This window comes from Rutilus rutilus, assembly GCF_951802725.1.
Source record: "Rutilus rutilus genome assembly, chromosome: 6".
Taxonomy (NCBI): Eukaryota; Metazoa; Chordata; class Actinopteri; order Cypriniformes; family Leuciscidae; genus Rutilus; species Rutilus rutilus.
Genome location: NC_140214.1, coordinates 17,788,649 through 17,802,114, shown reverse-complemented (window position 1 = coordinate 17,802,114; position 13,466 = coordinate 17,788,649). Strand labels below are relative to the sequence as shown.

The 13,466-nt window shown below is 37.4% G+C and overlaps 2 protein-coding genes across 2 annotated transcripts; both read left to right on the top strand.

The window, feature by feature from the left end:
• Window positions 1-3,674: 3,674 nt before the first annotated feature.
• ccr9a (chemokine (C-C motif) receptor 9a) lies at window positions 3,675-6,076 on the top strand. The gene is made up of 3 exons (XM_084411070.1): window positions 3,675-3,814; window positions 4,061-4,128; window positions 4,389-6,076. The coding sequence occupies exons 2-3, from the start codon at window positions 4,075-4,077 to the stop codon at window positions 5,439-5,441; spliced, it is 1,107 nt and encodes a 368-aa protein (XP_084267196.1). The 5' UTR covers window positions 3,675-3,814; window positions 4,061-4,074; the 3' UTR covers window positions 5,442-6,076.
• A 4,912-nt stretch (window positions 6,077-10,988) lies between these two features.
• Window positions 10,989-13,425, top strand: LOC311291793 (uncharacterized protein). The gene is made up of 3 exons (XM_084411069.1): window positions 10,989-11,084; window positions 11,803-11,885; window positions 12,325-13,425. The coding sequence occupies exons 1-3, from the start codon at window positions 11,058-11,060 to the stop codon at window positions 13,343-13,345; spliced, it is 1,131 nt and encodes a 376-aa protein (XP_084267195.1). The 5' UTR covers window positions 10,989-11,057; the 3' UTR covers window positions 13,346-13,425.
• The last annotated feature ends 41 nt before the right edge of the window (window positions 13,426-13,466 follow it).

Here is a 13,466-nt window from a genome sequence, read left to right as displayed (position 1 = left end):
GAAGAGGCAAAAAAAAAAAAAACACAAGAAGTGCTCAAAATACGAATTTCAGGCATTGTTCAGAGTAGCATATGCGTAAAATGTGTAAAATGCAACAATTGGGCCCATGATGCTTGCACCTCAGGCCAGGCAATTTATGTGTGTCAGAATTGTGACTCTGGAGATGAGTCCGATTAGTCAGATACAGGGCATCTGTTTTGTTCAGAGGTTAAGTTAAGCAGGTTATCTGCAGCATTCCATTCAGTTATCAGGATCTATGTGCAAGCCATAGAACGTTTGAGTTTAAAGTTCAAAGTAAAGTGGTTTTGCCACTTAATTGAAATGTGTATTATTTGGATTGAAATAATTATTTTTCCAGGTTCTCCAGGCATGGATGTTTATATTTCCAGGTCTGTTTTGAGTCAATATTCACAATTAAGTAGTTGTGTTCTTATTTTTTAGATAATCTAGTGTGACAACTTACCCGCCGATGGGGCAAATTGTCACAAGTGCACACTCGCTATTCAACAGTCTACAACTCCGTAATGAGATAAAATATGAAGATGTTATGAATACAACATATGTGCCCAAGACTTCCTTCTTTCATTTGGTATGAGATTTATACCATTTTGATGTATGGTGCTCAGTAAATGTTAGACAGTGTGAAAAGTGTGACAACATACCCCACTCTCCCCTAATGCTTCAGTGAGTTACAACCCAAAAGTACACGGAATTACACAATACATTTCATTTAGCCCTAAAACACAACACAATGTAAACAAACACCTGTGAAGAATCAATACGGAAAAATCCCTTATATTAACACAGTACATTGGGTATCACCAGAGAGAAGTCTGTCATTTTCATTGGAAGGTCCAGTTATAACCTTTTGATTAAACATTACGAATTAAAAAAAAAAAAAGAAGGAAAAAAAGAAACATTCACAATAAGATCTAGCACGCATTTAGAAAACAGATTTGGTGATATTTTTCATGTCGATGTAAATCTTTAAAATCAACTATACTCTTATCTTCTTTAGACACAATGAAGCTATAAACTTCCCTCAGAATCTTTTATGCTTTCTCTCAGAAGGTTGTTGTTAGAAGATCTCATGTTGCTCTGACGAAAAATTGAGGAAGTCACGCTTTGTGAAATCACGCTCATGTCATTTGTTTTTCTCACTTTTTTTCTATTTTAATTTTTCACTTTACCACTGTGATACCACAGGGCTCATGACACTATTCAAAACATCATGTGACTGAGAAGGGTATAATGGAAACATAGGCACTCAAACAAACAAACCCAAATAGATGTAGGCCTACACCTCAATTCAACCTTACTTTAGAGCAGAGAGGTAACAAAAAGAGTGAGTGACTAAAACTAAACAATCATTGCAGCTACAGATTAGCATCCAGCTAACAACCTGAAATATTTCTAGCCTCATCGCATATTAGTATTAAAATGCATTTTTTGGTTTATGCAAAGTGAATTAATAAACCCTCCACACTCAGAGTTAAGTTTGGTGGGGGTGTATGAGATGCATTATCTGTGCTTTGTTCCTCTATATAACCTTGTGGTCTTAGCATGTCGTGCAAATGCTCACCGCAGAATGTTCTCAGTAGTACAAGGTACTAAATGACACTTGTCCTCATCTCTCAGTGCCACAACCGTTGCTATGTTATGCAGATTTGTCATGCAAACTGACGTACAGGAGGGTAACCACCTAAATCAACTGACTTTCAGGTTAGTTTACACTGATTTAAAGCAAGACGTGCATTGCATCAGCTTTTTGCTATTTACACTTGTGACTGATCACTTTATAACAGTCCTAAGTTTAGTGAAATGACCTACAGATAAGGAATCTGTAACAGTTAGCTCTTTTTTAGCAGTGTTAACATTGAAAGGCTTTTGAAGGCAGTCTAACATGAATCACATGCTAACCTCCTCAACAGTTTTTTGAGTTTTAACTAGGCCTCAAACCACAGTTTGAGGAAGGTGTAAAACTCTGATGTTTTTTGTTTGACCTGGTCACTGGAAACTGCAAAGAAAGAGGAACAGTTTATGGTTGACTTGCGTAAATGTCATCTATGGAGGCCACTGGGTATAATTATAGACACAGAGCATGAAGGTCTAGCACCGCTTGCTCTTGTGACGTACACCTTCTCTCTCAAAAACATTCAGCAAAAATTTTACCTTTAGGGGTACAACAGCTTGTAACTGGGGTAGTTCCCTTAAAAGCCCTTTTTTTTAACCCATAAAAGGTGCATATTATTACCTTAGAGGTGTTACATAAGGTACAAAGTTGTCCTTTTAATGGTACTGCCCCAGTGGCAAGCTGAAGGTATAATTTGTACATTTTTCTGAGAGTGCTGTTTGCACTTTAAATGAATGTATCCAACACATTTTCGCACAGAAATAGTTTATACCAACACAGAACATGTTTTTGATCTTGTCACTGTCAATAATGTCTGGAAACCGAGCAATAAGATGAGTTTATAAATTGAGCAATCAGTACTGCATTCAGGAATGGCAACAACAGATCCAAGATAACCCAAAACTACTTGTTTTGAGAAGCCGTCTAACAGCATGACCTAAAAAAAAACTATCTTGCATATCTATGCTAAGCATCACGGCTGTTTATTAACACTGTTATATGAAATTAAATATTTTATATTTATATTTACTTCAAGGGAGAACATGCAGTCGTGTCTGACATGTGAGAAAGAGGAAATTTGTCCTTTGAAACAGGATATGGCATAATAGTGCATAAAAAAATAAATGTAATAAGCGTCTGGGTGACAGTTTTAACGATAAACAGGATGTCAGGGGCACGAAGATTCTCACTTAAGTAAGGAACTATACATGCAATGATGGCGTGTAAAAAAAATGCAAATGAAAGCTTATGTATGGTAAAACTTTAAAGGTTATCGATGCATAGCCAGGATCAGAAGTGTTGACGTATCATCTGTATTGCGTAAATTGTTGGTAAAGAAGTTGCTGTGTATGCTATTGCTCTAATTCATCAGCTAGCGAATGATTAGTGTTGATAAAAATCTGGATCCTGTCATGTCAATGTGACTGAAAACAGTGAAAAAAGGAAGGTAATACAGTTCCAGTTCTTCCTTGTTTTCTTTTTTATTTCATGGCAATCATGAAAATACCAGTGTTACTCGAGTTGAAAACAAGAGTTCAGTGTAGGCAACAACATCCCCCGACTTTTAAATGAGTCAAGATGTATAATAATAGAAATGATTGATCCAAAGTGTCAACATTCTTTCCTGGATGTCCAGTATACATATGGCATGCGTAAGGCAAGGCATTCACTCTTCATTCACAGTCAGAAAAGTTGGTTAAGGTGTTGGTAGAGGTGCCATTTGTCTTTTTTTTGTTGAGCATAAACACATTTTAGTCCTTTGCATGTTGCACCACAGATAACACTGCATGATGTTGTGCATAAGTTGTGATATTGGGGAGCATTTTCACACACTGTGAGTAAACAAGTGCAGCCAACCTAAAACTCAGTAATTATGGTTTTTGAGGCATGTCCAAAAATGATAAAATAAAACCAATGTATAAAATGGGCTCATAAATAAACATTTCATACCTGGCTGTTGTGTTAGAAGGTGGTTCTAAGAGAGGGAGGAAAAAAAAGTGTGAAAAGAGTTCATGCTTCTTGTGCGTCACTGTGGTTAAACCTCAGACCTTAAAAGCTTCTGCAAAACAGACGTTTTCCAGACGGCGCCAAAAACAACGTGAAAGTGATCATAGTGATCGGGAAGGCAGCAGACAGCAGCTCATCTCTATTACTAGTCCCTTTTTTCTCCAAGATAGTAAAGTAAGTACTACCTATACATCAGTAGAGTTTTTAGAGTATGTAAAGGAACAGGTTGCTAATGCTTAATTTCATAAACAGACCAAATTCAAAAGACTGATTGATAATGATATGCACTCTTTTTTTTTTTTTTGGTTGTGGATATTTGTGAATTTAATATTTAGTGTACTTAAGTGAAATATAAGTGAATCTTTGTTAATGAGTTTGTTTTATATTTAATAAAAAATATATATTTTTAACTTTTTTAAGAACAGAGATCAACGATGAACATTACCGAGCTTGTGACGCCATTCACTGACAATATGACGTCAGAATATGTAAGTGATATCTGAATATTTACATTAAGTGCATGCTGACAACTCTATGTCTCATTATGTCAATGTCACTTTCATTTGTATATGGCACTATTAAAACAACACATGTTGACCAATGTGTTTTACATCATCTCAGTAAAATATACAAAAAATGATGACTGGTGTTTGTCTGCAACTTTAACGTCAACAAAGTGTTGTTAAAATGCACATTATCGGGGTTAATAAACTAAAAGCTAAGACACATGCTTTGCTATATTTCACAGGATTATGAGGAATCTTCCACACCTATGGGTGATTATGAGGATGGGTCAGTGTGTGACAGATCGGCGGTGCGACAGTTTCGAAGCTACTATGAACCTGCTTTCTATTGGATAATTGTCGTTCTGGGAGCCATTGGCAACTTTCTGGTGGTCTGGATATACACACACTTCGCAAACCGCTTGAAGTCAATGACGGACGTTTATCTACTGAACCTGGCTCTGGCAGACATGTTCTTCCTCTGCACTCTGCCCTTCTGGGCCGCCGATTCCTTCAACGGCTGGAACTTTGGCTTGGCTCTCTGCAAAATCGTCTCTGCCATTTACAAAATCAACTTCTTCAGCAGCATGTTTCTACTTACCTGCATCAGCGTCGACCGCTACATTGTAATTGTAAAGACTGCCCAGGCGCAAAACTCCAAGAGGATTCGTCTCTTGTACAGCAAGCTCATTTGTGTGTTAGTCTGGATCCTGGCGGCCTTGTTGTCCATTCCAGAGTTTCTCTTTGCCCGTTCGAAACAAGATGACGAGGGCAATCACTTTTGCACCATGGTCTACTGGAACAATGAAAACAACCGTACTAAAATACTGGTCCTGGTTCTCCAGATCTGCATGGGCTTTTGCGTCCCTCTCATAGTGATGATCTTCTGCTATACCAACATCATCCGCACCTTGCTCAAGACGAGAAACTTCCAGAAGCACAAGGCCCTGCGGGTCATCATGGCAATTGTGGCGGTGTTTGTTATCTCTCAGCTCCCGTACAATGGCATGTTGGTCTTGGAAGCCACTCAGGCAGCCAATACGACAATTACAGACTGCAAAGAGGTCCAGCGCTTTGACATCGCCAGCCAAGTTCTGAAGAGCCTCGCCTACATGCACAGCTGCCTAAACCCGTTGCTTTACGCCTTCGTTGGAGTGCGTTTCCGAAAAGATGTGATTCGAATTTTCCGAAACCTTGGCTGTTGTCCAACCCTGAAGAACTCCAAGGCGTTGTTGGGAAGCCATCCCCGCCCATCTGTTATGTCGGACACAGACACCACCAATGCGCTGTCATTGTGAACAGGGTCAGATCACTCTCAGTGAGGCTTGCTTAGCAAAAGCTTCTGTTTTGCTGCAGGTGCTTGGCATCGGAGTTTCAAAACAGAAGTTCGAGGTTCCATAAGAGTTCTTTGCATGCTTGAATACATGTTGTGTGGAGGAGGGCTGAAGTAACCTGCTCACCACAATGAGATGGCTGCAACTTTGAATATTGCATAACCAGAGTTCTCTCTGTTTGACTGGGCCATTCATATGAAAGTAAAATCCTGATCAAACAATTGTGTACTGTATGAATACAGTATAAACAGTGTTGCGGCAGGGACTGATTTGCCCATTTAACTGTTACAATATTTTCCATCTATTGTTCAGCATTAATTTTTACGTTTATCAAATGTTGTATAACAAGTGTTTTTTTTTCTAAAAAATGTTTATGAATGTTATTTTATGATGCAATTTTTTTTTTTTTGAATTGCTGCAAAAGTATAACTGTGAAAGGTTTCTACATGATTTAAAGCCAGTTTTGTACAGTCAGGGTTTTGTATCTGTGTTGTTTTCATTTCACACCAAACATAATGTGTATAAATATTTGCTGCTCATTTTGTAAAATTTCAAACAGTATATTAAATATAAAATGTTAATAAACCTGATATACAGACTTTTTAATTGTATTCTTATTCCCTTTCACTACTTATACAAACACATATGCATAAACACACATTTTCTCCATCATACACTGATATCACTGGGGAAGTATACCATCAGACATTTTTTTTATTTATTTTTTTAACTTTAGGGCCAGAACAGCTTATCACTGGGGCACTTTCCACAAAATGCACCTTTTATGGGTAAATAAGGTACAAAAATGTACCTTTGAGGATACTGCCTCAGTGACAAGGCCAAGGTACAATTTTTGCACACAAGCGTACTTCTATTAATATAGACATGAGAGTATCTAAGATGTTTTAATTGTGATACTCGAATCTGGCAGATTGCCACAAGTGCGTACTGTGGTGTGAACCGTTGGGACTGTGACGTACACTATGTGTCTGGTTTACTCAATGTGGTCTTGTGGGGAGACAGACACACTCACTAGAAAACAGACACGTGATTGCACACACACCTTACCCAAGCATTTCAAAAATCAACACACAATGCGCTCAAAAAGTACCTTGAATTCAACAGACCTACAGGATGGGGCACAGAAAATCACATAAATTTCCACATATAGGCCTGTCTGCTTATTAAAATGAAAACTGATTCAAAAGGGGTTCTTCTGTAGCTGCTTAAAAATTCTTTAAAAAACAAACAAAAAATCCCCTACCATGTCTACTAATTTAAAAAACAAACAAAAAACACTGGTGAATAAAATATAGGCTAGTCATATAAAGTATAGGCTTTTTTATGGTGATTAAAAAAAGGACTCATTGCAGTACATGCTCAAGATCAAAATGTTCTGTTTCTCTGCTCTTACATATATTAGTGAAGTGCAGATAGGGTCAAATAACCACACAGTACAAGCACACCCCTGTCTCTGCTAAACTTACGACAGGAAGTGGCAGACAAGCCAGCCAGCATATGTTCTTTCCAAAGTGACAGACTGTCTGTCAATCAACAATACATCTATTAAATATATCATTAAAAATATATATATTAAAACACATATAATTAAAACTATAAACACTAGGCTATATGCGCATTGTGGCGTAGCCAATTTAAAAATTCTATTATTGTTTATTTAAATATTTTGATCAGATTATCGTTTGTTTTTATCATAGACTGTAAAAAAATAGGTTTTTATCTGTATGACTCCCCCTAGTGGACATGGACATTTTTTCCATCTTGGAACAGATGTTCAAAATAGGCCTATATCCTGCGTCGTCAAGTCATCTTCATTTATATAGTGCTTTTAACAATGTAGACTGTTCCAAAGCAGCTTTACAATGATAATAAGAAATTAAAGTAAAGTGTTTTGGCTTTATAGCAGCTCTAGAATAAAGTTATTGTCCAGCTAAAGTTAGTTTGATTGATTCATTTCCGTCGCAACGATCAATAGTTATTAACTTAGGGGCCGCTACCAGACGCCGTTTTAACAGAAAACTCTTAAAGTGTGAATTGCAGGTTAAATTTTGGTTAGGGTTAGGGTTAGGATTGGTGCCTATGCAGTGTGTGCATCTCTACAGCTCTGATTTGGACTGACACCATGTAAGTATATAATGTCTTCAGTCGTTGTCCCTCCTTGCTATTCTACATGACGGCAAGATTTTGAAAAGACTGGCTTGTTCCCTTATATTATCCGGGTTAAGTTTGCACCAGGCTAGCCTAGACTAGCTCTAGCGTAGCTACTCACCAGGACACCTGGCCAACCCTCCACTCATTCTCCTCACACCAAGCATTAATAACTCTTTGAGTGCCATGGGTCCTGGCAATTTCCTCCCCTCTCTCACGTCTGACCGGTTAAAAATTGTAGGGCTGTGGTCCATAAAGAATTTGATGGTTTCCCACATCCTCAGTCGTTCTCCAAATAGCCATAATACAGTAAGAATCTAGCTTGTTTTTTTCAGTAACTGGGTGATGACGTCATAAGAGGAACTCGCAACATGGGTTGCGAGTTCCTCTTATGATGTCATCACCCAGTTAAGACATAATTTTAAGACACCCATTTTAAGACATAAATAATTAAATATATACATATAGAGCACTTTAATTTACACTTTAAATGGCTGTGGTGGTTAACCTGCAACTTACACTTTAAGTTCTTTCTGCGCAAACTTCAAAAACGCGAACCAGTGAGAACGCCGACGGCATGCACATGCGCACCACGAGTTCAGTCCACATGTATGCGAGCCCGAACACACGTGCGCATTTTTACATTTTTGAAAAATTATATTAAAATAAAAAACACATGAATAGGCATGAATAGGCAAAAGCAATGTAAAAAAAATAAACAAATAATCACCAATCATTTTATAGGTTTCAGGATTTTTAAGCAAACTTTGTATAAGATGATTCTCAACTATGAAAGATAGTAGGTTATAACAGAATGATTTAATATACCATTTTGCTTTATGCAATATGTGGGTAAAATGGCCATAAGCAAGTTTTACCATTATATACAATGTATATACACTGTATCTAATTTGCATATCAATGAGTTCTTGGGGCAACATGTAGCCTAATGAAAAAAGAAGTGTAGGCCAGCTAATAAGAGTAGCCTAGGCTAATAATAGGCAACATTTTCATAATAAAAATGTTGCCAAGGTTGCAAAGCCAACTCCGTGTTATAAATATGTTAGAACTATCACTTATGCCACTAAATATTGCTTTATTAATAATATTCCTGATAAGTTTCATCTCCTCAGCATCCCAGATACCTTAGAAGAACTCGATATTGCAAGAAACTTTTGACTCTCTCTTTTCCAGCACTTTAGACACAGTTGCTCCTTTGCATTTAAAGAAGATTCAAGAAAATAGTCCAACGTCGTGGTACAACGAGCACACTCGGGCCCTTAAGAGATCACCCAGAAAAATGGAGCGCAACTGTAAGAAAACAAAACTAGACGTTTTTCGGATTTCATGGAGAGAGAGCACGATTGCGTACAGAAAAGCCTTAAAACCGGCTAGATCTGCTTATTTTTTTACTCTCTTAGAAGAAAACAAACAAAATCTTAGGTATTTATATGACACAGTGGCTAAATTAACAATAAAGCTTCTACTTCTGAAGTTTCCAAAGAGCATAGCAGTAATGACTTTATGAACTTCTTTACTTACAAGATTGACAATATTAGAGAGAAAATTTAACTATGCAACCATCTACTACAGTATCACATCAGGCAGTGCACCTGCAGATGGAGGACCTGCACCTTGACACGACCACAACGCATCCCTGAAGTGTCAGAAGAGATTGTGTCAACTAGCTCTCCCCTGTGAAGGCCTCATCGACACGACAGCCATCAGCACTGATCCTCAACACAGGTTTTTTTCTCCATTCTGCCACCTGATGGAGTTTTGATTCCTTGCCACTGTCGCCTTTTTCCACCTTTGCTGCCATTAGCTTGGCTTGCTTAGTTGGGGACATTAAATTTAACGTTAAATTTAAAATTCAACCGTAATATTGATCTGCCTGCATTGCCACTATTACACAAGAACTGAACTGAGCTGGACGATGACATCACGGTTTACTCCAGAGCGGCTATATATAGGCTAAATGAACAAAATTAATTAAAAAAAAATAAAAAAAAAATTAAACTGTGACGCTATTTTCTTCTGGAAACAAACTGTTTTGCATTATTTTCCTGTTATCTCTGTAAAGCTGCTTTGAAACAATCTGTAAAAAAAGCTATATAAATAAATGTGACTTGACTTGACTAATAATATCTAATATTTCATAGGAATAGCCTATTGAAATATAATTTCTTATTGTTTCTTATTTCTATTCTTAATGTCTCCAAAAATGCCTGATGAACATTATTTAAGTCCTTGTGTCCTCTACAGTGGACATGTATGAAATCGATATCCTGTTTCATAACAGAAAGTCATATTTTAATTAAAAACCCCATAACATTTGCTGAGATGTTGATTTATTTAAAAAATAGTCAGATTTAAATGATAATTACCAAATATTATCATATTTCCACAAGAGTGTTACATTTGATCACTAAATTAATGTCAGTTACTTTTAAAGAACAAGGAGAGGCAGTTTTCACAGTGAAACTTCCAAACGTTTGGTATCTCTGAAAAGCCCTGAATGTGCTCTTTACAAGCTCTTTACTTTATAACTGTGACATGTATGGTGTCAGAGAAATTCACTGAAATATAATGTCCACTACAGAGGACAATAAGGGTCTCAGGAGGATTCCTGGGTCCCAGGAGGATATGAAAAAATAAAGTTAAATAGATGTAAATGAGGAAACAATCTCAATCTAATATGTAAATAGAAGAAGACATAAAAACCAATCACATTTCAGTATGCAAATATTGGCGTGGCTTCATGATGATTTACCTGCCAAGCGTTCAGAAAGTATCATTGGGGTACTTTCTGGTTTCTTGAAAACCTTACAGAAATTAGCTTCAAATCCAAAATTTGAATGGTGTCTTCGTGGAGCATAACTGACTAGAGGGCTATCTTTACTTGTCCGGTGAATTTGGCTAATGTATCATTTTATTGTAACCGGCGGGTCCAGAGCAGGTTTCGGGAAGCTCGCACATCACCACTTGGAGGTGAGTGCACGTCTACGATACACTTTTCATAGTTGCACTGCAGACTTGAAGGGATGTTTTATCTAGACAACTTGTCTTTGTGCCTCTTCGTCGGAAGAGTAATATAAGGTAAGGAGTTTATTCTTATATTGGACCCAAAAGAAACAAAACCTTTGTGGAGCCTAGCCTATATCGTATCATAGTCATCAACTGGAGTGTTGCAAATGTCTGAAACTTCACTTCCAACAACAATTTTCAATTATTAATAAACAAATATCTCTGCAAGGTTAATATTTTCATATTACATAGCCTAATACTACGGTGTCTAGAGAGGTAACTTTAGATGACATATCCTTTTTCTATTGACACGATCTTGTCTGAATATTCTGTGTTCACAGGACGTCTACATTACTGTTAGTACATCAACTGGAAAGTCTGCACATGTCTGTGGTAGTGAACGCACAACAGGTATCATGATAGTGTTTCTGCTGCTTATGAAGTTACACGAGCTGCCAGTGTAACATGAGTATTATTCTGTTTATATCATTTTTGAAAAAAATATTTAGATTATGCCTGAACAGTGGCTCCAAAATGTATTTAAAATATTTGGACACTTAAAAAAAATGAGCAAACCAAGTGGCATTTCTTTTCACAAAAATAAATAAATAAAAGCACACATTTCAAGAATGTTTCACAGAAAGGCATTTGTTTCATTTTAAATTATGAAACAATAGAAATATTGTTCAAAATGAATAACAAAAAATGTCTGGACACTTTATGGTTGTCAAGCTTTAGTGGAAGATGTGGATAGTTAATGTGATGTTTGCCATCCATTAACATTTACCTCGAGACCAACTGGTTAAAAATAGGCTACTTAATAAAAAGTGACGTTAGTTTTAAAGTTTTGTGACATTCAGTAACAATTATATTTGTAAATAATTTGTATGTAAACATACAACATACTTAAAAGTACACTATGTAACTTTTGGCCCTCTGGATAGATAGGGTATCAGGGTTGGACAAAAGCGTGTTTTGGAAGAAGCATTGAATGTCTATTGACTATTTGATTATTTAAATGTACTTAATTCTGAACAAAAGTTACATAGTGTACCTTTTTAAAAGCTTTAACTTGACTGACAGCTTTATTTCCATGTTAAGCCATTGTATATTTAAATGCATTTTGCAGGTATCTTTAGCAGCCTGCATTTCCAATGCCTGTATGGCACAGGAACCAACCACCTGTTGCAGCCAGACAAAATCATCCCAGGTGTAAGTAGATACTGACTTCTTACTAACCCATCTGGTATTGCCAGCCAGATATACTCATCTGAGTGTTTTGGAAAATCAATCAATTCAGTAATTAGTAATTACCCTAGCACTGGCAGTATTAATGCTATAGATTCTCTATTACCTACAGATATGTTTAACACTTTGCGTTTAAAATCTAGGTCTAAGAAAAATGAGTACCGGTATATTAGAAATGTAGATCAGGACTTGGCACAGAGGCTTGCTGTGTTTGCCAGGAATCTTAACCTTTTGTTGAACTGAATGTTGCTTTGTTTCATGCTGCAACACTAGACTGCTCACATTTTGGCAACCTGGAACTGATACTCCATGCAACAATGCTTAGATATCAATTGAAGAGGTTAAATGGCATCTAGAGAAATATTTATTTTATAATTGCTTTTGTACAAATTATTTTCTTCAGCTTGAAGCAACATCATAAAACACAGTTAAGGATGCTGTCACACAGATGGCAGAGGCTTGGTCTTCAGCCTCCAATCCTCTGGGACACACAAGAACACATTTCTGAACATAGCCCTGAGGTAGAAACCAGACCAGCACTGGAAATTCACCCCATACAGGTCAGCTGCATCGTTTCTTCTAGGGACGAAGGACCAGATGAGATCAAGACAATCTGCGATGATCACTGTAGGAGTTGCAGTAATGAACCTCTTGAAGCAAATGCATCAAAACAGCCCTCCAGCCAGGTGTCGGTTGAGTCTGAAAACAGTGACCTCTCTGATCAAGAGAAAGACAATATCCCTGTACTAAAATGGGAAACTCCAGTAGAATTGGACCTGAGGCCGGACTCATTTGATAGAGATCTAGAATCTACAGAGACTGGAGAAGGAGAGCAAGTGTATCCTGAGGTTCTCCCATTTCCACTCAAAGACCTCGACTTTAGTCAGTTGCTATCCAGAGCAGATGATTTGGAGAGCCAGCACGTTTGTTTAACCGACCCTTGTCTTGCAGCTATGGCGGCACGCATGATAAAGATGGAGAAACTTCAGACTGCGACTGTACAGAAAGAACAAGGAAAGGCAGTCAGATCTCGTCCAGCAACTGCTTTGGTGCGAAGCGACAATCGTCTGAGACAGGTGGAAAGCCCTTATTCTCAGACAGAACACTTGAGGACTAAAGGCAGTAATTCAATTTTAAAAGAAGTTACAAAACTCACACTTTCTTCAAGCTCTCATTTAAAGTCCATGCATCGAAATCGTCCTTCGCCAAATGCTGGGAAGGTGTGGATTAGATTTCAGCAACCACCGGCTTTACCCAAGAAGCCACACTCTGGTGAGGTCAAATTAAAGAAGACTGATGCCCTTGTTCATGATCATAACGTTCATTCGAGTATGTCACCAAAATGCAATAGTCCAAATAGCTTCAAGAGATGCAAACCCACAAAGAAAGGCATGCCAAAGCCTCAGAAGACTTCCTCTGAATAGACTAGTGCTCCTTGTAGGAAGACATGATATAATTATCTTGAAAGGGTTTTAAGCTTGAAGATTGACAGTGTGTTATTAACTGTGCATGTCACTGTATTTAATGTTCCAAATTAAATACAAG